At 43.3% G+C, this 23,600-nt stretch overlaps 3 protein-coding genes and 1 long non-coding RNA gene across 4 annotated transcripts; 2 read left to right on the top strand and 2 right to left on the bottom strand.

Annotated features, from left to right (window-relative positions):
• LOC127312110 (disease resistance protein RGA4-like) lies at nucleotides 1–18,382 on the bottom strand. The gene is made up of 8 exons (XM_051342570.1): nucleotides 18,192–18,382; nucleotides 17,392–17,494; nucleotides 17,242–17,290; nucleotides 17,075–17,158; nucleotides 7,088–8,444; nucleotides 6,829–6,873; nucleotides 2,600–3,109; nucleotides 1–1,982 (listed from the first exon to the last, which is right to left on the bottom strand). Exons 5-8 carry the CDS (start codon nucleotides 8,156–8,158, stop codon nucleotides 180–182), a joined length of 3,429 nt encoding a protein of 1,142 aa, XP_051198530.1. The 5' UTR covers nucleotides 8,159–8,444; nucleotides 17,075–17,158; nucleotides 17,242–17,290; nucleotides 17,392–17,494; nucleotides 18,192–18,382; the 3' UTR covers nucleotides 1–179.
• Nucleotides 8,683–16,214, top strand: LOC127312113 (cysteine-rich receptor-like protein kinase 6). Its single transcript, XM_051342573.2, has 7 exons — nucleotides 8,683–8,829; nucleotides 9,015–9,175; nucleotides 9,268–9,529; nucleotides 9,765–9,987; nucleotides 10,098–10,245; nucleotides 10,352–10,546; nucleotides 15,974–16,214. The coding sequence occupies exons 2-6, from the start codon at nucleotides 9,017–9,019 to the stop codon at nucleotides 10,529–10,531; spliced, it is 972 nt and encodes a 323-aa protein (XP_051198533.1). The 5' UTR covers nucleotides 8,683–8,829; nucleotides 9,015–9,016; the 3' UTR covers nucleotides 10,532–10,546; nucleotides 15,974–16,214.
• Nucleotides 10,700–13,207, top strand: LOC127312111 (uncharacterized). Its single transcript, XM_051342572.2, has 2 exons — nucleotides 10,700–12,377; nucleotides 12,656–13,207. Exons 1-2 carry the CDS (start codon nucleotides 11,243–11,245, stop codon nucleotides 12,700–12,702), a joined length of 1,182 nt encoding a protein of 393 aa, XP_051198532.1. The 5' UTR covers nucleotides 10,700–11,242; the 3' UTR covers nucleotides 12,703–13,207.
• Nucleotides 18,383–20,655: 2,273 nt separating the features above from the next.
• On the bottom strand, nucleotides 20,656–23,029 carry LOC127312114 (uncharacterized). The gene is made up of 2 exons (XR_007858162.2): nucleotides 22,104–23,029; nucleotides 20,656–21,741 (listed from the first exon to the last, which is right to left on the bottom strand). It is a non-coding gene; the product is annotated as an uncharacterized lncRNA (long non-coding RNA).
• Nucleotides 23,030–23,600: the final 571 nt, after the last annotated feature.

The following is a 23,600-nucleotide window of genomic DNA, read 5'->3' as shown; positions in this document are numbered from 1 at the left end:
TGCGATTTTTTGCTTCAATAAATACTCCCTTAATCAAAGCTCTTTAGCTGTATTGTGACGAATACATGCATGCAGTCAATAAAAATGACATAACATGTACAAAAAGGTTATACAAACCCTACAGGAGCGGGCAATTGCTAGGTAAGAAAGAATTAGTGAGATAATAAAAAAATAGTCATTCAGGATGAACGTGGTAGTTCCTCCACCTTCAGAACAGGTTTCTTTGTGTAGTCACAAAGTTTGTTCGCCAGATTAGTCTTGCATGTTTCACCATGGATACCAATAAGCGAGACTTCCTTGAGCTCAGATAAAAAAACCATGCTAGTAGTAAAATCATATGGCGTACCGCTGGAGCAGTCAAGCTTGAGCAGCTCAAGAGTTTTCATCGACTTTGCGCCAAATTCCAAAGATAATAAGCTGGAGCTACAAGAAATCTCGAGGATCTTAACCTTTTCATAGCTGAACAACTCACTTGCATCATGTTTGGAGATAAAATTGAGGCTGGGCTGCTTGACACTAAGGCGTAGAATACATAGTTTTGGAAGCTCGCCAAGTAACTTAATGTCACTTTGTGATAAGGTGTGCATCTCTAGATCCAGTTTTCTGAGCATTTTAAGCTGATCACTCCCCTGTGGCAAGCTTTCATTAAGTCCATACAGTTTAAGGCTTCGCAGTTTGCCCAGAGGAAGAGCAATGCCATCCAGGCAACCTTGATTGTCCTTATCGAGATGCACTGACAAGGATTCCAGATTGACATGATCCTTGATTGCAGAGGAGAAATCCTTGATGTTCTTCCTGTTGATGCCGGACACTCCGAGTTTGTGCAGCTGGGTGAGCTTCTTGAGGGCTTTCACCATGGTCTTCCCTCCTGAAGCAGCCACATTGACAATGCCAAGCGTGTGCAATGCCGTTAGTTTCCGAATCCCTGTAGGCACCACAACACCGACTACACGACTGCATCTGCAGAACTCTGGTAGCCAACTCAGTGCACTAGGTGTTGCTGTTGTTGGGATATCGCTGCTGCCGGCACGAATGTACTGCAACTTCTGTAGCTTGGTGATGTTCTCTGGCAAGATGACTATGGAGGTGCCCCTGACATCCAAAGTCTGTAACTGCCTCAGATGATCCATATTACCTGGCAGATGGTGGATCTCACGCTGTCCTCGAAGTGAGAGGAACTTGAGGCGATGCAACCATTTTACTATGTTCTCAAGATCTTCAAACTTTAGGCCATCTGCATCCTCTAAATCAAGTACCCGAAGAAGCTTCATATTTTCAGATATGAGGAATGGTTCCCACTTCCCAAACACTGTCAGTGACCGTAGCCGGGAAAAATCCATGCTCTCGAACACAATTATGTCTCTATTCCAGTCGCGCAATATGATAAGATGGCGACCTGTGCGTTCGGTGGCTAGGACACAATTATGCCCTAGCTCAAACACAAGGTTTTCTTCCTTCCGCCGCGGGATGATGTACTCGCGGATGAAACCATTGACCTGACACAGCACCATCCTTGTGTCGATCAATGTGTTCGTCGCTAAGTGTGGTACCTGATGAATTATGCTCAGATCAAGTAGCTCGCAGAACTGCTTCTCCCCTCTATCCTCTGCAGAGTCATCATCACCATCCCTGGAGTAGCCCTCTGCAATCCACCGCCTTACTAATCGTCTTCGCCGAATGGGGTGGTCTCGAGGAAAGATTGACACATAGAAGATACATGGCTTGAGTGAATCTGGGCAAGTACTGAAGTAGGAATTCAGCCAACCAAATAGGTCGCGTAGACTGTAGTCGGGCTTTCTCTCCAGATGGTGCATAAATCTCTCATTCAAAGAAACCACAGTATTCATCCACGTGACCGTCTGTTTGTTCAATACGTCTGCTATAGCAACTATCACTTTGGGAAGACCTCCACACTTGGAAATAAGTTCTTTTACTCGCGTATCTTCCTGGACCGTTGAGGATGATGGAGTAGTCCTGCATACCTGTAGATACCATAAGTTAAGGTTATGTTTCAGCGGCAGAATATACAGTGAGCTATCCCAGAAATGAATGATACAATTCATATCATATATTCCAGGTTGTAATGGTAAAATTCCACGGAATAAATAGCGGCCGGATTAAAATATCATCACTTTTACCAGCATATTGATCCTATTATGACAAAAAAAAAACATAATGTTTTATGCATTATTGGAATGGTATCCGTAACACTATTAATTGTGTAACATAATCTTTAGAAATTCGAATAAAAGAATGACAATAGCCAGCCCAGCCAACCTGAGATTCTCTAGGAGTTTATGTAAAATTTCGCAGCTTACCAAGTGGCAGGGTTCCACCACCTGCACACTTTTTTGTTACATCGACCTACACACATTCGAACCAGATCTTCATGCATGGTTGGAAGCACAAAAAAATTCCTCTGTACCAACTATTAGGAGTGTACAGAAGAAGCGACACTTGGTTTGGTGGCAAAAAGAGCAACTATACATGCATATACTCTAATTTACAAATAACAACTGGTATAATTTTGACACCTATTTGTAAGTGCGATTGCCATATAATGATGAACATGGTAAATTCTGTTCACCAAAAAACATACCTTTTCGAAGAGACTTGAGGCAGCAGCAGCTTCTAGACCTTTGACATTAAGCACAAGCTCTTCCCCACTGGAGCAATATGCAGCAATGCTTGCTTCAGTTGTAATGATGATAATAACGCTCCTGGAGGATCTAGGTAACAAGGAACTCTGCATCAAGTCCCATTCCTGTTTGGACTTGATATCATCAATAACAATGAGCCAACTTTGTGTTTCAAGACGAAAGTCCAAAGGTATGCTCCGATGGAAGTCCCTTAAATTAAAGGGATGAGGTACATCCACCCAATTGTACTTTTCAAATTGCCCCGTGTAACATGTGTGATCAAATAGATTTTTGACAAGAGCTGATTTCCCAACACCAGCTATCCCCCATACAGACATAACTTGACATGAGTTTATACGTGCTTTTGCTGGATACTGACGAAGTTGATCTATTAGCGAATCACGTCCAACGAGGGAATAAGACTCCTCCACCACTGGTTTTTTTCCTTTATCGCCATCACTGTGAGAACCCTGTACGATAATATATGTATATGTGTTGAGAAAGGTATTGATATAGAAAGAAAAGTAGAGAGAGGCCAGGTACATAAACAACTTGGAGTGATTTCTGTGTACCGAGAATGAAGATATACTTTTATATATATAGTCTATTTACATGCCTGCCCAATTATAGGAAATGATTCATGCTTGTGCCACACTTCAAATTTGTTTCCATGGTTTTGACAAAAAAACAATTAATAATTCGATCCAATATGCTATATCACATGCATGATTTCTTTTCTAGTTGGCAAATTATAATATTTAAAGGAATTTTTGTTGAATTAGAGCAATCATGTACAAACCGCTATGTATTGGCCATTATTCTTTTCTACCGGGACAAGGGGGTTGTTAGAACAGTTTATCAAACATACCGACAAGTGTTGTGATCCTTAATCCTAGGTGACTGAAACTTTGTCTAAGAACATTTGATATCTCCCTTGCTAGATCGTTCCCTATTAGGATATATTGATCTTCTAGTCATTAATTTGATGTTAGTCGGTTACATTATGCTTTGTAATGGTTAGGGTAATAGGGTCCATTCAATTTTTCATCCAGTGATAAAAAAGTGAGGAATATATGCCAGGAAATGAGAAATTTATTTCCTTATTTTAACATCATGAGAAACACACATAATTATTTGTCCAATTCTAGGGTTCTTACAGTAGTGCACACTGGCAAAGAAAAAAAAAGAGTTTATTCTATCTTTTCAATGAAATGAGACGCAAAAGTCCTTCGCGTTTTCTCGAAAAAAGAAAAAAAAGTTTTGTTTGCATTGCAAGGGCCTGATAATCTATTTTTATTACTAGAATCCCTTTTTCATTTTCATATATTTTGTTGCACGTAAGGGTTTTGAATTTTTTGTTACCTACATACACCTTTCTTTTTGAGTTTTTGCATAAGTTCAGAGAAAAAGTGCAATTTGGGTATTTCAGAATGTACAAGTGGGAATCTAAAAAAAAAAATATTGTACCATTGAGCACTTGCACATCTTTTAAGCCGAGATTGCACATAGTTTGGTTTTGCAACTTCCAGTGTACAATTGAGCACTTGCACATCTTTTAAGCCGAGATTTGCGGACGGATTTTTTGTGTGTAATTCTGGTTAATTAGTTTTATTTCATTGCTTGCTTGATTATTCCACATTACTTGTTTTCCCACTCAACCTAGTAGTAGCAATGCAGAAAACAAAAATCGTGGTATACAAATCCAGCGTCCTCTAATTAGATAGAGTATGATCATGAGTTTCATTCTCGAAAAAAATGATCAATGGTTTTCACTAGAGAGTGGATTTTTTTATTACTGTATTATTAGTATCAAAACCTCTGATCTATCTATTATATACTAAAAGCACAATACATGGATTTAAAATAGAGACACCACATTAATCCACATCATCAGAATTATTTTAACTGTTAGATCTATAATTTACGGCCATAACAACCATTTGTACCAAATATGGAAGTTAAATCACATCAGGAGGAAAAGAAAAAGGAGTCCAAAATTAAAACCATAAGTCTGTCTAGACGTGCATCTCTAGGACTCTCTAGATTTGCCTTATCTTTTTTTCTTTCTTTTTTCCATTTGCTTGCTACAGACGTTGTCGTATGTGAGTCCAGCAAAATATGGCGATGGGACATGAAAACTGAGGACATGAGCTTGAAGACATTATGCTAAGTACACATATACAACGGAAAATGATTTACTCTATAATAAAAAATTATTAATTACGTAACTTTATACGTCTGTTTGAGGGTTTATACGTAAAAGAGACGTGCACATAGTTTTGTTTTAAACCATGTGGACCCTCCAAATTATTTAAACATGCTAAGCACTTTTTTTGCTAGATTTAATTGGAAATATTTCCTAAGAAGAGTGCATGCTACATACGAAAGGTAGCTTTTAATCGAATAGATTGCTCAGCGCACGATTGATAAACTTAGACGCCCACATCACTTTAAGTTTCATGTTATAATATAGCTTCCGTGTGCCCAAGATGCGGTGGGACGACGCGACAATGCATATGAAACTGGTTGGATCAATCCATTCATTTTTCGTGGATCATAAGTATAAGAAAACTATATTATCTAACCGGCCAGGTCAGCCAGGCCAATTGACGATCTTGAAGAAGACAATGGAGCTGTCGTGTGGCCCATGGTCGCCGAATGTGTTGTCGATGGGCCTTCGGCAAATTACTATCACAATTTTATGCTCTGCAGATGATTATTACTATATTTAACATATAAAATCTATCTTGTACTAAAAGGAATATAAAAGTGTTTTTCGTGGCACGAGGTTAATCCACATACGCTCAAAAAATATAAACCAATTATTTTAATTTTAATGTCTGAGAATAAAAGATAAGAAGTGTTACGTACAACAATACATGTGTGTATACAAAAGTAAAATTATGGCAAGTAAGCGCTATACGGGTCCACACGAGTTCTTACAACATATCTCAAAAAGAATTTTGTAGCCTAGATTCACACATTCAATGGTTTAGTCCAACTTAGCAATCGTGCAATGAAGGGATCTCTAATTCTGTGTCGTAGAGTCCAGGCGGTTTTCCGGCCGGGAAAAAAGGTGGATGTGCGTTCTGATACGTGTCTATACTATTTTTGAAGTGGACTCTGGTATGAATTTTCTTAGTTAGAACTGTTAAAAGAGATAAAAACAATTCACCTACCGCACAGGCCACCTGAACACCAACAAAGTTTGGTAAAAACTTCAGCCAGTGGAAATCAAGATTTTGCAGAGAACAGATCCAGAACAAATAGGTCAATACATTTAGAAAAGATATATATACATACAATATCTGCAGAGATCAATAGACTAGTTCGTATAAACATACATGAAAAGTACACGATATGCATGTGCATTGTTGTATGTATTATATTCTCTAATTTTAGTGCAAAACATTAAAAAATGATATACATATTTTGAAACCTGAATTACTAAAAATTACGCGGAACACCTAATTATCTACGTTGTCCAGTTAAACATGCATGCAAAAAATATAAACATAGAAAAGGTACTACAACAAAATAGATGATATTATGCAAGTATTGCAAATGTAATTCTCTAACTTCTACTAGCGCATATAAACGTGCCAATGAATCCGGGGAAAAAATCAAATAATACTACTAAAATGATGATTTGTTTGGCTTTAACTTAATTTTTAAATCATATTAGTATACAATATTGTGAATGGCGGTCTAAAAGTCCGCACATTTTAAAACTACATATGTAAGGGAAAGAATAACAGACTTAGGTTACAGTTATATAAATATCTAATTTGGCTCACCTATTAACGATGATGAACTTTTTTCTCTTTTAAGATCATCAATAAGATTTATCAATGTTAATTAAATCGCATTGTGATCTATCATGGAGCATAGGTTTACTACTGAGCTAATATTACTTACAAACAACACACATGGACTCTTCGACAAATGACGCAATAATCAAAAGATATTATTTGAAGTTGTTGCTCACATATATGATACTTCATTCACCATAAAAGAATGGATGGTAGAACTGTATTGTTTCCTATCTAAAATGTTACATCTATGACACCATTACTTCATTTCTCAAACACTTTCAATCCACTGAAGATGATGCCTCACATTTGAGAGGGCCACCGCACTAGTTAAAATAATTTGAAAGTTAAACAATGAGAAGTTTCAAGCTTAGTACCTCCGCCACTGGTTTGTTGGCATTATCTCCATCGGCAAAAGAACCCTGTACATGTATATATTTTAGGAAAGGTATTAACAAACCAGGAGCAAACAACAAGGGCCAAGGAGTAATTTGTGGGGTAGCAAATTAAAGTCAAAGCTGGATGAGGGAGAGCGTGCCCACTTCCCAAACAAGATCCGATTAGGAAGGAGGCATGATCAATTGTTGGTAAATTCTTCTTGGTAAAAAGGGAAAGAACGAGATATTTCTGGCTTACCTTGTTGAAAAGGGCACACACGGAGTGCTCGGTTGAGAAGTGCTTCAGCTCCAGTATCTGGTACGAGTGCCCGACGCACAAGGTTGCTATCTCGGGTTGCTGCGTGGACACGATGATCCAGCTGCCTTTCCTCCTGTCAGGAAGGAACTTCTTGAAAGCATGCCACACCGCCATGTTCGACAGGTCTTCCACGACGACGAGGTACCTCTTCTCTGTGACAATCTCCTGGAAGTTCTTGAAGAGAACTTCTTGTGTGGCCTGCATCATCGTTGGGACATCCATACTTTGCTCTTCTTCTAGGCAGAACTGAAGCATCAAGCTCCGGACCAAGTCATGGGGACTGAACGGGTGCGTGAGCGTCACCCAGGCCTTGTAGGTGAAGTCACTGCAGATCTCTGTGTCACCGTACGTCTTCATGATAATGGAGGCCGTCCCATGGTCGCCACCTGACCCCCACACCGAGATCACCTGAAGGCCGGCGCCGACATTCTTGGTGATCAGCTGGGTGAGGTCGCCGCCTCCGAGGCCCTGCACTCTCCTTGCGGCGTCCCTGGCCTCGGCGAGCATATTGGCCGCGGCCACCGTGCCGCCGGTGGCTGCGGCCGGTAGCTGCTGCTGCACGACGGGCTTGGATCCGGTGTCGCTGATGAGGCTGTAGCGCACGTTTCTGGTGCTCACGTCCGCCACCCTTGCCTTCAGCTGCTCGATCTCGTCCACGGCCTGGTCCAGCGCCGGCATCCTCGCCGGAGCCCAGGGGACGCAGAGCCGACGGAGGCGGAACCAGAAGCTCGTCTTGTCCTTGTCCAGGTGGACGACGAGCTCGATGCAGTCCTCAACGTCGTAGGCCAGCTCGCGGATCTGCCGCACCCAGGTCCGCACCACCGGATTCTCCACGCGCTCCGCGTTGGCCACATTGAGGAAGGACCTCATCATCTCGAACTCGCCCGTGATGAACACCAGGTCGCGCTGCGCGCTCTGCCGCAGCTTAGCCTCCTCCTGAATCGCCGCATGGGCCTTGCTCAGCGTCCCCTCCACCACCGACTTGGCCAGCCCGACCGTCAGGTCCGCCATGGCTGAACTTGAGAGAGCTCTTCTTCCTCGAGTGTACGTTGGTTTGTTCTTGCGTGGGTGTGGGTGGCGAGTGCTGGAGCCTTGCTGTTTAATCCTACACTTGTACTTCACGAGCTAGTGGACATTCTTGACAAGAGCTACTTGCCGGCGGCCAGGTCAAGTCGTCGTCGTCGTCGGAATGGAAATCATGTATAGTGATCAAGATATGGACAGATATGGATCCACTTTTTCCTTGCAGCGGGGTCAAGTCTTCGTCGGTATGTGGCGATTATATTTTATCATTCGCCTGACACAACCAGTACCACATATACATAGCTTGTTTCGAATGAAATAATAATATAGTACTACTAGTAGTAATTAACAAATGTCGGACCACTTCAAGAAAATACTATATTCATAACGGATCCATTTTTTCCTTGGAGCGGCATGAGTCAAGTCAACTATTTCTTGTTCACATGATAGATCAACATCACATTGGATTGGTTTATGACTTAATATATCCATTTCTGACGATTTGTTTTCGAAAATGAAGGGTATATATCTACCTTAGGTTAGCACACACAGCCTAAAGAAAAAAAGAGCTGATGCTAGCAAGGAAGCTTTTCTTTTGAGAAGCCTCATCTCAGTTTCCCAGCTGCCAGAGGATCTCTCAAGTCTTCCATCTTCTCCAGGTTAGTCCTTTCAATTCAGAAGCAGATTATCTTCAGATGTCACAGCAACCATGTTTATGGCTAAGTTTACCAACAATCCATGCATGTTTAGTCTTGTGTATTTAGATCTGTCTTTGCTATGGTAAATAGAGTTTGTGGCAACAGATAGCTTGTAGCAGCTCACATCAAGTTTCTTAAATCATTAGAAATGGCGACTAGCTCTGGCGGAGGTACAACTGAAGAGAGCCAACAGAGCGTTCTGAGCACGTTGCCCAGTGAACTGCCGTTAGACTTTCTGAAGAGTATCACAGATCAGTTTTCACAGGAGCGCATACTTGGTACAGGCGCATTTGGAACCGTTTATAAGGTATGGTTATGCCTTAACAATTTTTTCCTTCTCCGAAAGTTGCTGGAAACGATGCCAATATTTGCTGAAAGAGCATCTCTGAGCTTGAACAGGGAACTTTGCCTGGTGGGGAAATCATTGCTGTGAAGAAACTCTCAGAAAATTCGCCACTACCACGAGAAAGGGCATTCACTAATGAGGTTACAAATATTATGGCTGTCAAACATAAAAATGTTGTAAGGCTGGTCGGCTACTGCCATGAAGGTCTAAAGAAAGTTGTGCAGAACAATGGAAGATATATTGTTGCTGACATTGTTGAAAGTTTACTTTGCTACGAATATTTACCACGGGGAAACCTTCAGAGCAATCTTTTTGGTATATAATACTACCCGATCAAATTGCATTCACATTCAGGTTTCTAATATGCTTACACACACTCTTAACTTTTCAGTGCTATATAATGACAATAAAGGTATAACCGTTGGTATCATAAGAATTGTACTGTAAATTTATCTCTGTGATCACAGTTTTCTGTTAGCATTCTAATAATTAAATGCTATTGAAGTCACTATGTTCTGCTACTCCAAAATTCAATATTTCACTTCTTCAGAAATACGTACCAAAATGAATTGGGATACACGCTTCAACATAATCAAAGGGATCTGCGAAGGTATACACTTCATACACAGCATTTCTGTGGTTCATATGGATCTGAAGCCTCAAAACATATTGCTGGACGATAACTTGGAGCCGAAAATCGCTGATTTCGGTCTATCGAGATTCTTCGGCCAAGAAAAAACACGAATGAACACACAAACTGTTGTGGGGTCATAGTAAGTCAATTTACAGACTGTAATACTATTTTGTTCCATTATTATGATTTAAATTCCATTCTAGCCTCTCTGGTAATACTCATTCAATTTTAAATCTTAATGATATGCAGTGGATACATGGCTCCAGAATATATATACAGAGGTGAAATATCCACCAAGTCAGATATATACAGTTTAGGCATACTGATCATAGAGACCACCACAGGAGAGAAGAATTTTTGCGGCAATGAACCATCTGCAAAGCGATTTGTTGAAAATGTAAGGACAGATGTTGCGAGTGATTGAAGACTAAACTATAGAAGCTCACGTCACAATTAATCTTTTGTGTTATCTCCATACATCGTAATTCCGATTTTACATGTAGGTACGTACAAACTGGAGAGGACAACGCATGCTCTCGGAGTACCCATCATTAGAAGCAGATGGCCTCCAACAAGTAACATTATGCATCGAAATAGGACTACAATGTGTTGATATTGATCGCCAGAAGAGACCTTCCATAGAAACAATCCTCGACAAGCTCAATGGACGGCATCCAAATTGATCTAGGTCATATCAGGTACAATTTTCCTATCCTGGCATAGTTTATCAAAATTGTTAGTGGTGTATAGTCCCTTGTAGTCCCCTATACTGTATATTCCCATAGTGTGAGGGGTTTCCCTGCATATTGTATCCTTGTACATGTACTGGCCTTTGGCCCACTGTGAATACTAGTTGCTCATTCTCAACATGGTATCAGAGCTCATGGTTTAACTCCTTGCACGCTGCAACTCCGTGCTCGATCCGCGCCGCCGGCGATGATCTTTCCAGCCGATGCTGCTCCACTCCTTTCTTCCTCCTTTATTCCACAAAATTTAGTCCTTTTTCGGCCATTCTAGAGCTCCAAATCGAGCTCTTCCGTCCACTCCGTCGGGCTCTCCGTCCTGGTCGCCGCCGGCCAGCCTTCGTCTCGGCTAAGGCCGTTCTTGGCCGGATCTCCTCGTCTGTGGCCGGATCTACTGGCCAGGCTCCGCCCCGGCTGCCTCTGGCCGGCCGGCTGTCTCGTCCCGGCTGAGTCCGGCCCTGTCCCGCCCCCAATCCGGCCCGGTCCAGCCTGGTCCGGCCTTCTCCGGCAGACCTGCACAAGGTCCGGCCTTCTCCTGCTTCTGCGTGCTGCTTTGGAGCTCGAACGTGAACACCTTGTTCCGTACGAGAGGCTGCTGTGTGCTGCCGTGAGTTGTTCCCCAGATTCAGATCTGGGTTGACCAAAAAAAAAATGGCGTCTTCTGTGTCTGGCTATGTCAGTATTCCTCGCTGCCCAGTGATCTTTGACGGCACCAACTATGGGGAGTTTGCTGCCTTTATGCGCATCCACATGCGTGGTCTTCGGCTGTGGGGTGTTCTTACCGGCGAGGTCTCTTGTCCGCCGCACCCCACTGCTCCTGTGCCTCCTACTCCGCCGTCCGTGCCACAGGCCCTGGCTAAGGATGCTACTCAGGATGATAGGGATGCAGCCAAGTCTGCTGAGGCTGCTGCTGATGAGGCATATGAGGAGCAGGTACTTGCTTATTCAGAGGCTCTTAGCTCTTATCGTGACAGCTTGGCTACCTTTACTCAGTGGTGTGATGAGGATGCCAGGGCTGCCGCCGTTCTTTCTCAGAGTGTTCAGCCACAGTTTGCTTCTGAGTTTATGGGTCTCGCCACTGTTGCCGAGATGTGGTCTCATCTTCGCCAGCGCTATCAGCCTTCTGGGGATTCTCTGTACTTGTCTGTTTTGCGTCAGGAGCATGATCTTCAGCAGGGTGACTCTACTGTTGATGAGTTCTACACCCAGAGTGCGGCGATCTGGCGCCAGCTTGACTCCCTTCGCAGTGTTGTCTGTGGTACTTGCCAGTGTTGCCGGACAGTACGTTCCGATATGGACTTTCAGAGGATCCATGAGTTCCTATCTCGACTTCGCCCTGAGTTTGAGCCTCGTCGCGCTCAGTTGTTTGCTCGAGGCCGTGTTCCTATCTCTGAGGTGCTGACTGAGCTTCGTGCTGAGGAGACTCGTCTGCGTGGTGCTGGCCTGCTTGGGACACCCTCTGTCCTTGCTGCTCGAGTTCCCACTGCTCCTGCACCGCCACTTCTTCCTACACTAGTGCCTGCTGCTCCTGGAGGAGCCCGCTCTTCTCGTGGTGGGGGTCGCTCTCGCCCTCCTCGGTTCTGCACTCACTGTCGGAGGTCTGGTCACCTTGAGTCTGACTGCTACCAGAAGCAGCGGGGTGTGCCTCCTCCTGCTCCACCCTCAGCGCCTGTCACCACCGGCTTCACTGAGCAGGATATAGTGAGACTTCAGCGTCTCCTTGCCTCCTCCGGCTCTGCTTCGACGGGTACTGCTGCCTCCGCGGCTATTTCCTCTCCACCGACAGGTACATCTTCGTGGGTTCTGGATTCTGGAGCTTCTTTTCACATGTCTCCTGATTCTTCCTCTCTTTCCTCTCTTCGACCTCTTCCTCTTCCTGTTAGTGTTCTTACTGCCGATGGTACTTCTCTCCCTGTTGCTAGTCGTGGCACTCTTTCTACTTCCTCCTTTTCCGTTCCTGATGTTTCTCATGTTCCCCGTCTTACCATGAATTTGTTTTCCGCTGCTCAACTCACTGATTCTGGTTGTCGGGTCATTCTTGATGTTGATTCTTGTTCTATTTAGGACACTCACACTCGGGCCCTGGTTGGGGCTGGCCCTCGGTGCCGTGACTCCTAGGGACTTTGGGAGCTTGACTGGCTTCATGTTCCTTCTTCCACCACTTCATCGACAGCTCCATGTGTGCTTGCTGCTTCCACCACCGCCTCCTTTCAGCAGTGGCACCATCGTCTTGGTCATCTTTGTGGTTCTCGCTTGTCATCTTTACTTCGTCGAGGCCTTCTGGGGCCTGTCTCAGGAGATGTCTCGCTTCAGGGTTGTCAGGGTTGTAGGCTTGGTAAACAGAATCAGTTACCTTATCCTACTAGTGCGTCTGTATCTCAGCGTCCGTTTGACTTGGTCCATTCTGATGTATGGGGTCCGGCTCCTTTTGCTTCAAAAGGGGGCCACCGCTACTATGTTCTTTTTATCGATGACTTCTCTCGCCACACTTGGATTTATTTTATGACTTCTCGTAGCGAGGTTCTCTCGATATATAAGCGTTTTGCTACCATGGTCCATACTCAGTTTTCGACACCTATCCGTGTCTTTCGGGCTGATTCTGCCGGTGAATATATCTCCCACCTGTTGCGTGGTTTTCTTCTTTGGCTTGAGGTACTCTTGCCCGCTTTTCTGTCTGGCGCCCATGCCCAAAATGGCGTGGCTGAGCGCAAACATCGCCACCTGCTTGAGACGGCACGTGCGATGATGATCGCTGCCTCTCTTCCTCCTCACTTCTGGGCTGAGGCTGTGTCTATTTCCACCTATCTCATCAACCTTCAGCCCTCCACAGCCTTGCAGGGTGGTATTCCTCTTGAGCGTCTCACTGGTCACACTCCTGATTACTCGACCCTTCGTCTTTTCGGTTGCGTTTGCTATGTTCTTCTTGCTCCACGCGAATGCACCAAGCTGAGTGCTCAGTCTGTTGAGTGTGTCTTCCTTGGCTACAGCCCTGAGCACAAAGGATATAAGTGTTGGGATCCTATTGGCCGTCGGATGCGCATATCTCGGGATGTCACTTTTGATGAGTCCCGTCCTTTCTACCCACGTCCCTCCTCCTCTTCCTTCTCGGTGGATGATATCTCTTTTCTCATGTTCCCTGACTCACCTCCTCCTGTGCCTCCGGTCCCTGCCCTGCCGAGTATCTCACCACCTTCTCCTCCTCCACCCGCCAGACCCCCCTCTCCTCCCTCACCACCGTCCCCACCCTCCACATCTTCCCCTCCCATGTCACCTTCCTCGACTACGGTCGTCACTCCCTACCCTTTTCACTACTCCCGTCGTCCCCGTGAGGATGATGCTGCTTCTCCTGATACACCTTCTACCTCTACTGCGATGCCCTCTCCGTCCGAGCCGACTCACCATCTTCGTGCTCGTCCTCGTCCTCCTCCTGATCGCTATTCTCCCACTCACTACGGTCTTTCTGCTGCCCTCGAGCCGAGCTCTTATCGGGATGCCCTTGCTCATCCTGAATGGCAGCTAGCGATGGCTCAGGAGATTGCTGCTCTTGAGCGTACTGGCACTTGGGATGTTGTCACTCCTCCTTCGTCTATTCGTCCCATCACCTGCAAGTGGGTCTACAAGATCAAGACTCGCTCCGATGGTTCTCTTGAGCGCTACAAGGCTCGACTTGTTGCTCGCGGCTTTCAGCAGGAGCATGGCCGTGACTATGACGAGACCTTTGCTCCAGTGGCTCACATGACCACTGTTCGTACTCTTCTTGCCGTTGCTTCTGTTCGTCACTGGTCTGTCTGTCAGCTTGATGTGTAGAATGCTTTTCTTAACGGTGAGTTGAGTGAGGAGGTATACATGCAGCCACCTCCTGGCTACTCTGTTCCCGATGGCATGGCCTGTCGTCTCCAGCGCTCTCTCTATGGCCTTAAGCAAGCCCCTCGCGCCTGGTTTCAGCGTTTTGCCTCTGTGGTCACCGCTGCTGGTTTCGTCCCTAGCCCACATGACCCTGCGCTTTTTGTCCACACATCCTCTCGTGGCCGCACTCTGCTTCTTCTTTATGTTGATGACATGATCATCACAGGCGACGACCCTGAGTACATTGCCTTTGTCAAGGCCCTTCTTCGCGATCAGTTTCTCATGACTGGTCTTGGTCCTCTCCGCTACTTTCTTGGGCTTGAGGTTTCCTCTACCTCCGATGGCTTCTATATCTCCCAGGAGAAATATATTCAGGACCTTCTCACTCGCGCCACTCTTAGTGATGAGCGCATTGTCGAGACTCCTATGGAACTCAATGTCCGCCTCCGTTCCACTGATGGTGATCCTCTTCCGGACCCGACTCGCTATCGTCACTTGGTTGGGAGTCTTGTCTACCTTGCTGCTACACGTCCTGACATCTCCTACCCAGTCCACATTCTGAGTCAGTTCATGGCTGCTCCCACTAGTGTCCACTATAGTCATCTTCTTCGTGTCCTTCGCTATCTTCGGGGCACTATCTCTCGTCGGCTTTTCTTTCCTCGCTCCAGACCTACTCAGATGCTACCTGGGCTAGCGATCCAGAGGATCGCAAGTCTCTTTCTGCCTACTGTGTCTTTCTTGGTGGCTCTCTCATTGCTTGGAAGACCAAGAAGCAGGTTGCAGTCTCTCGTTCGAGTGTTGAGGCTGAGTTGCGAGCGATGGCTCTATTGACGGCTGAGGTGACTTGGTTACGCTGGTTACTTGCGGACTTTGGTGTTTCTGCTGATGCTCCGACCCCTCTCTTATCGGACAGTACTGGTGCCATCAGCATTGCGCGCGACCCGGTGAAGCACGAGCTCACCAAACACATAGGTGTTGATGCCTTCTACGTGCGTCATGCTGTGCAGGAGCAGGTTGTGGCCCCTCATTATGTGCCTTCGAGCTACAGCTTGCTGACTTCTTCACGAAGACCCAGACCAGAGCACAGCATGTGTTCTTTCTCTCCAAACTCAGTGTTGTTGATCCACCATGAGTTTGAGGGGGGGGGGGGGTGTTAGTGGTGTATAGTCCCCTATAGTCCCCTATACTGTATATTCCCATAGTGTGAGGGGTTTCCCTGCATATTGTATCCTTGTACATGTACTGGCCTTTGGCCCACTGTGAATACTAGTTGCTCATTCTCAACAAAAATGAGGGAATGTAAAAGTTTAATGGATATATTTTTCTCTCATGTGTAGCCCAAAATAAATGAATTAAGATACTTGCGACCCTGATATGCAGAATCACATTTTCTTACTTGCTTGCCATCGATTATTTATGAACCATGCATAGTTCAGTTGAAGTTGTTGATTTTTATTTACTACTGTCTTGCTCTGTTACCCCGACATAAGAAGAACAACTTATTTTATGCTAATACATATGCTCGTTGAAATTCAGATCTCCCAGGTCGAATGAAATTCAGGTCTTCTCCAACATACATGTGCAAGATGGAAAGGACATGCTCTATTTATACTTATTTAAAAAATATTTCGCTGTGATATTATGTCATTGTTGGAACCTAAATTTCATTTCTCATGGTAACTGCTATTCCATTTCTTGGTGATCGAGATTTTTGTACTCCAGACACAATGCCGTTGTATGCTTTATTTTACTTTGAACTAAGAATTTTATTTCCTCTGTCGAGATTCTGAAAAATTCTTTGTGCCAACTTTTTCCAAGGAATTTTTTTTTGGTTCCAGCAAAATAATTGACGCTGTTAATTTACGAAAGTTACTCGAGATAACCATGTTTGACTAAGATAAGTCTCCACTAGCTTTTCCTCATACTAGGCATACACATAACGTAAGAAAGAAGATGCTATTCATCTATGTTCAAGTCTTGGCTCTATGGAAGGTCATGTTTGGTAGAGAATAACCATCTTTTAATCAGAGCGAGAAGTCATGATCTGTGTAATTAGTGTTTGAAATATTCTCTAAGAGGATTTTTCTAGTACACCGGTACTCTAAGAAGAGATAGGCATATGTCTGGTTCAAGGCCAGTCTACGGATGGACTAGGGCCGTCAGTTTTCTGGAAGTGTTTAGTTGTTGGTCATCAGATGGGTAGACCCAACCAGCTTAGGAGAAAATAGTGCAATGATGTTGAACATCAGAACAGGTTCATACGGATAAATCGGCAGATTGAAATTGCCATGGTCCCCGCTGCACTCAACTCTCCCAGCACAGACCAGTATCACCATAGGAGACAGTAAGATATATGCATGAAAACATAGATAAAATGATCTAACAGAATGTTCAGTATGTCTCAATTCACAAGTGTGGGGCCATGTCTTTCTTTAATTGTATGATATTGTGATCTGAGACCATATTAGCCATACCAGATAAACATTTCCATTTGTTCTATGACCAAGTTCCCTGTACTTAGATTTAGAGAGTAAAAAAGATTTATGTTGTCTGTGAAGATGAAATAGTCGCGGATTTAACTAGCAGGTTGTGAAAACAGCAGACAACTCAAGACAGAGAAAGAGTTAGGATATCAACCTTGCAAAAAAAAAGGACCTGCAGCGTGAAATGATGGAGCTTGTCAACCGTGGAAGGAGAGTCCACTTGTAGCTCGGTCTTGAGCTAAAGACAGGAAAAGGCCTCAGTTGTTGAGGTTCACCGAAACAGAGTAAATTACGCATTTAACTAAAACAGAGTTTACTTACATTGGCAGCCAAGTTGGGAAGCAGTTGCAGTGGTTTGCAGGTGCCCCAGCTAGGAGCAGGTGACAAGTAAACCATTTTATCATCCAAATGGCTCTTATACATAATACATCTCAAATCGTGCTTTCTAATTTCATAGATGCTGCTACCAACCTTCTGATCCATAGTTCTAGGGATTTTTTTTGTAATATCTTCCGATGAAAGCAACGGCAGAGGACTTGGCACCACACTTTCATGGCCCATGTTAGCTCTTCTCCTGGTTGGAGAAAACAATGTCTTAATATTTTACTTCTAGCATAATATTATGACCTGAACCATTATATGAATCCACTTTGCACAAATCAGATCAATATATGAAAGCACAATATAAAGAGGAATAGCTTGTGATGAACCATTCTATCTAGCCGTTACTTTTTTATAGATGTTCCAGCTATATTTTTGTTATGCAAAAGACAAGATGTCAGAAAGTAAACACACATATGCGATAACCAAATAGACTCAAAGGGAAACAATGGTGAAACCACAAACTCTTGAAAAAGGTCTGCAGCGAGAACAGTGGACCCAACACTGAGTAGTCTGTCCGAATGGTTGATCATTTCAAGGGGAACTTAAGAATTAGGATGGACCAGAAATGATTAAATTAACAAGCTGTCTAAAACAAGATTTTATTACAGGGGCAGCCAAGGTTTTCCCCCTCTAGAATCATCATTTATATAGTATGAAATTAAGGCATGAGTCGAAATCCAATGTGCAATCTACAAACACTGAAAAAAAAGTAGTACTAAGAAATTAAAAATGCAATTAAGCTTTTGGACAAGGACAACTAGTTAATTACCAATATTTTTAGTACTACGCTCTAGGAGAGAAATGGAGAAATCACTAACTCACAGAGAGAACGAGGGCGCTCATCAGCACCGCTTAGTCTGCTCGTGCGAATGGGAAGCGACACGCACCTCAGGCTGACTGGCTCGGGGGTGGCTCCGCACACCAACTCCTGCTGCGGAAGACGATTCATTGAGAGGGGGCGAGAACACGCTGCATCATGTCGCCGTCGCCGTCGGAGAGATGAATAAAGAACACTAGCCGACCTAATGCGCCACCGCCGCCGCCGTCAGGCGGGACTAAGCTCTGGTTTGAGGTCTGCCTGGGTGTGGGGGGGGGGGGGGGGGCCAGGATAGTCCCTCAGCTTGACCAGGGGCAAAATTGTCTTCCTAGTACATAACGAACAGATGATTAAAATACATACAAATATATTTATTGGAAAAAATACTTCCAATCGACTTCCTCTGTCGTACCAAAGTTGTTGTAGACCTACCAAAATTTATATACATAATCTAGATACTATCTATTATGTAGATACATTTAAATTTAGACGAATCTACAACAAATTTTACCAAATGGAGGGAGTATATTAGTCGTCTACAAGGATCAGGCTAGACAAGGGGTTTAACACACCCACGGACCGTTTGGCCCCTTCCTCTAGTCTCGCAGGCGATAGGGCGATCTCTAACGGTGTGGGGGTTGCCCTCATCTTCCTCCGCTTCCCCCACCGGTAGCAAGAGAGGGAGGGGCCTTACTTCTCCATTATGCAGTTAGGATTTGTTTGCTGTGATGTAACATCAGATGATGGGGTGGCACATGGGTGAATAAATTTTCCTTAGCTCCACTTCCATACCACCAGCAACCTTTTCTGAGAGTTGGTTGGTTACGTGTGCTTGTTGGTCCTTCAAATCGTCAACTTATTTTTCTCGTCTTTCTTTAGATCTGTGGACTGACTAAAGGAGGTTCGAGTCAACGTGATGCTGAGGGATCTGCTTGGCGTTCCGGGCTTGCAGCAGTGGTATGCATGTGGGGGCGGCAGCACAGGGGAAGTCCGGAGTCTTACCTCTCAGGGTGAAAACCCAAGGTCTGACCTTAACTGGTTGTGTCTGGCAATGTTCTTGTTGGAGGCATTGTTTTGAGAGTGGGGACTATCTTCAGGGAGAAATCCTAAGACCTTTGGTCGGGCGACGACGGCGCTGGTGCACTGTTTCCTTCTTGGAGGAGTCGTTTCTGGAGAGTCTGTACTTCAGGTGTTGTCACGGTGGTGGTTGTATTGCTGTTGCTAGGTCTAGAAGGCTGTAGCGGGACTTTTATTTCTTAGTTTTCTTTTCTCTTTTTTGGCTGTGTGCATCCGCACTGCCATTAGGGTGGGGCGTTGTTGCAGAGGCTGGGTGTAATTGGTATCTTTTGATATTAATATATTCCCTTTATCGAAAAAAATGTATAATGGAAGGATTTAATTACCCATAATTCAATTTCAGTAGAAATGAAATTTTGCATGTCGCCCATATTGATTACCGAACTCAGAATATTATGCAATAAATTAGCAAGAGGGAAAAATAAACTATTAAACTCAGCAGTGCGAGCTCAATGTGATAGATCCCTTTTAAGAACCTCATTTACTTAAAAACCCCAATTTTACAGTGAAGTTTCAAAATATCTTTTAAACCATCCAACCTAGATCTCTCTATAATATATTTAAGAATATTAAAATTAATGGAGACAAAGTACACATTTACATGCACATATATACACGATTTAATTCACCTAAATGCCATAAAATAATCAGTAGAGTCATGAAGTTGTATTTTTTATTCAGATCTAAGATCATTTATGTAAGTAAATGTAATTTTTAGGTCAATTCTCATAAAGGAAATAATAAACCTTGATTTGAATTCAAGCTTAACATGAGTATGAGTGTCAATTATGGATATTTCTTTTGTAACTAGTTATAGATGTTAGAATTGTATACAAACATTGCACAAGGTAGTTGTAACGAAGTATGGTATATGAAAAACGGTCAAACAGCGGTGAACACAAGTAGACGGTATCTAGTAATAACCTTTTGTGACCATTTTAACATTTTTTTCTCCCTGATCTTTCTTTCTTTCTCCCGAAGGCCTCAACCACGGCATCTTATTCTGCCGCCTCTTTTACAATGCTCGAGCAAGGCTACTTTCTACTCCTATACCCAATGATGAATTCTTCTATGAGTACAATAACTTTATCTATAGTGCAATGCAATTTAGTTTGGCGTACTACATGAATCGAGTATATTGTATTCCAGAGCTGGGAGCCGAGTTCTTCATTTTATTTCATTCACATCTATCACGCAATAAATATAAATTACGTAGAATTTAAATGGGATGATATTAAAAATCAACTTTGAAAAAACATATGTATGATGGTCTTGTCTTCAACAAACTCTGAGGATGAAAGGATTGTTAGAAGAATGATGTGCTTTGATGCATAATTATATATTAGATGATACCCCGCACGTTGTTGCGGGAATTTATAGAATTTTTTATGGAGAATAAAATTATAAGACATCCAATTTTCTCAACAGGGCACACATATTAGAAGCTTTATAGGAGGTGCGTGAAAAGATTCATCAAATGTGGATAACAGAAATGAAAGTTCGACGATGAGGTCACAATATTAAAATGCTTAGTATATATAGCAATGAGTATTTAGTAACACACAAATATTAAATGAAAAACTCTAAGTTGCTTGAGATGGGAAAACCTAGCTCGGTAAGAAACTTTTGTAAATCCCACGAGGCTTCGTATTGACTTGTTGATTAGTTGTATCAGAAAACAAAAGCTAGAAATGTGTACCACAAAATCTTTCTTTTGAACCACACATAAGTACATCCTTCACGTAAAATCTCAGTTAGCCCAAAAATACAATCAAATCAAAGTAATAATGTAATGCTGAAGAGGAATAGTTCTTGCACAGGGCAAATGAGTTGATACTGTTATATTGCAACCGAGAATGCAATAAAGAATTTGTCCAACCGCATAACATAGTAGTAGTAAATTTGAAAATGTTCTTACGTTGTAAAAGAGAAAAAAAAAAGTAGCAAATCTGTACAAAATGTGGAGCTAGAATTCGGTTGTAGATTACTGTGCATAATTAGCGTTTTAGCGTTACTAATAATTGGTCTGATGGTCATCGTAAGATTAAGCTGACAGAAAAAATCGACCACACTTCAGAATATGCCGCGTTAGTCAAGAAGTGGAACTTCAAAATAAGAGATCCCAAGCTGACCGGAGATAACAACTGTCTTCAGAAGTCTTCAGAAGTACAACACGGGGGCAAAATGAAATGGTTAAGATCCTCAACCCCACCACCTGGTTGTTGACTGAACATTAGCTAGTAGACTTTACACAACAACTTGATGTCACAAATTTTCCAAGCTTCTACAGCATTCAATTAGATCATAAAACTGGAACACGGAAGCACATCGCTAGACCAACTTATTTTCTCGAATAAACTATCGATAATCCTTGAGGCCTTTCAAAATTCCTAATCTCACTGCAGAGGAACGCTTTCAAGTGCGGCTGGTAGAGTAGTACTTGAAGGATGAGCATTGACTAGCAGAGGGGCACAAAACTTAGCCTTCACCTCTTTGTTTCTCCTTCCTCTCAAAATTGAACATAGCATCAAGCCAATTTCAACCTTATATCAATCATGATAATCAGATGCAGAAACTTAGGTGTGGGGCAAAGAGGATTTATGATAATTCCATGGAAACTGGACTACTGTAACTTGAGCCATTTGTCTGATATATAGTAAATCTATGGAAACTGGACTAAGGTACCTAGAGCTATTTGTCTGATATATAGTAAATACTGTAAGTAACTAAGTATGTGTAGCAGTATAGGTAGCTCAAAAAAATTGAAAGGCAGGAGGGAGTAATGTTTTTTTACCATATGAATGTCTTGTTAGATAGTTCAGATAATTCATCAAAGCATCTAGCATACACTCTAGCAAGCTTGAATTTGTACAACTGAATATATCATTTGCTAATCAGTAATTACCTAAACAAACATTGAGGTCTGAATGGTGCCCTCTCGATTTTCATCCACTTGTAGCATGCCTAGTGAATCAAGTAAAAAAACAAACAGAAACCTGCAGTCAGATCAAACATGGAGTTAACCAAAAAAAAGTCACCCCAAAAAAGATCAAACATGGAACGCTCAAACATAGCATCTGTAAGTGTTGTTGACTGAGTGGAGAGACTCAAGAAAGCCATCTTAGTGGTGTTGCTCGCTCTTGCCACAAGGCCAACATCAAGAAGGAAAGGGGATTGTTTATGCTAGAACAAAAAGAAGGAAAAATGTACACAGTAAGATTAATCTACAAAAGCAAGAAGAAAAAAAGAAAGAAATGAGCTAACATGATCCAAATGCGCAGAGAGAAGGTGTAGAGCGGTACCTCGACCTATTGATGGAGTTGATCGGCTTGTAGCAACCATGCAGAAAAAGAAAAAGAAATTATACCTGCAGCCTAAAGGTCCGTCCAACACAATTAAGCCATCAAGAACTATATAGCAGAGAATTTTGAGGCATCGGTGGGATTAGTAAGATACGACTCTGTCCCCTTTACGGCATGAGGAGGGTGATGCCCATTGCTGCATCCGCAGATTTGAGATTATTATATAATGCGGGGAGAAGATAAAAGTACAACAGAAATGCCTAGATGTGAAGAGACGAATGGTGGAGGTAATGACATAATGGGGGCGTTTCATCTGTTTAGTGCAAACCGAGATCTTGAGGAGAGGAACAGAGTCTGCCGCCCTGCAGATCATGAAGAAGAGCATAAATGGAGAAGAGGAAGCGTCAATCGCCGGTGGATACAGCCTGCAGTGTCGATGGCCTGCACAGCAATTGTTTCTTGCCAGAATCACATGAAAGAGGAAGAGAGAGTCCAGCGGTGGTCCTGTCTGTACATTGATTGAGAGGTGGAAGACGGAGCGGTAGGTTCGTCGGTGGATTTAGATGCCTTTGTGGGAGAAGAAGAACAGTCATGGGTTGGGCTGAGCGGGCCGAAGGCTGAGGTCGGTCGGCCCACCTGGTCGACGCGTCTGGGCCTAGCCACAAAGGGCAATCCGTACGCTTCAGCTTCTGGCCAGAAGAAACGTCCCGTACGTGGACTGGACAGGAACGACCATCCGTAGCGTTTTGCCGTGTCAGTATGGCGAGCGAATCCTCCCGTACGGGTGGTAACAGTGCGGGGAGGTTAACTTTGTTAATGAGCCTACGTGGCTCCATGTGAGAGCAGGAAAATGGGACTAAGTATTAAGAAAGAGAAGATTTCACTGAAGGTGTTGTGGCCATTAAACTCCATGATAATATTGGACATTACTTTCAAACGAATAAAGGGTTACCACTATGTGAACATTTTTACCAATAAATATAGTGGTTTATACGCTTAGTTGGCATGATTGAGCATGGAAAAGTTGATGGCCGAATTGAGAGAGTAGTTCCCCATCTGGCGGATGGGGGCCTATCTATCCCCATATATGCATATGACAT

Source organism: Lolium perenne, chromosome 7, assembly GCF_019359855.2.
Source record: "Lolium perenne isolate Kyuss_39 chromosome 7, Kyuss_2.0, whole genome shotgun sequence".
NCBI classification, from domain to species: domain Eukaryota; kingdom Viridiplantae; phylum Streptophyta; class Magnoliopsida; order Poales; family Poaceae; genus Lolium; species Lolium perenne.
The sequence above is the reverse complement of the archived record's forward strand: the minus strand, read 5'-3'. Positions and strand labels throughout refer to the sequence as shown.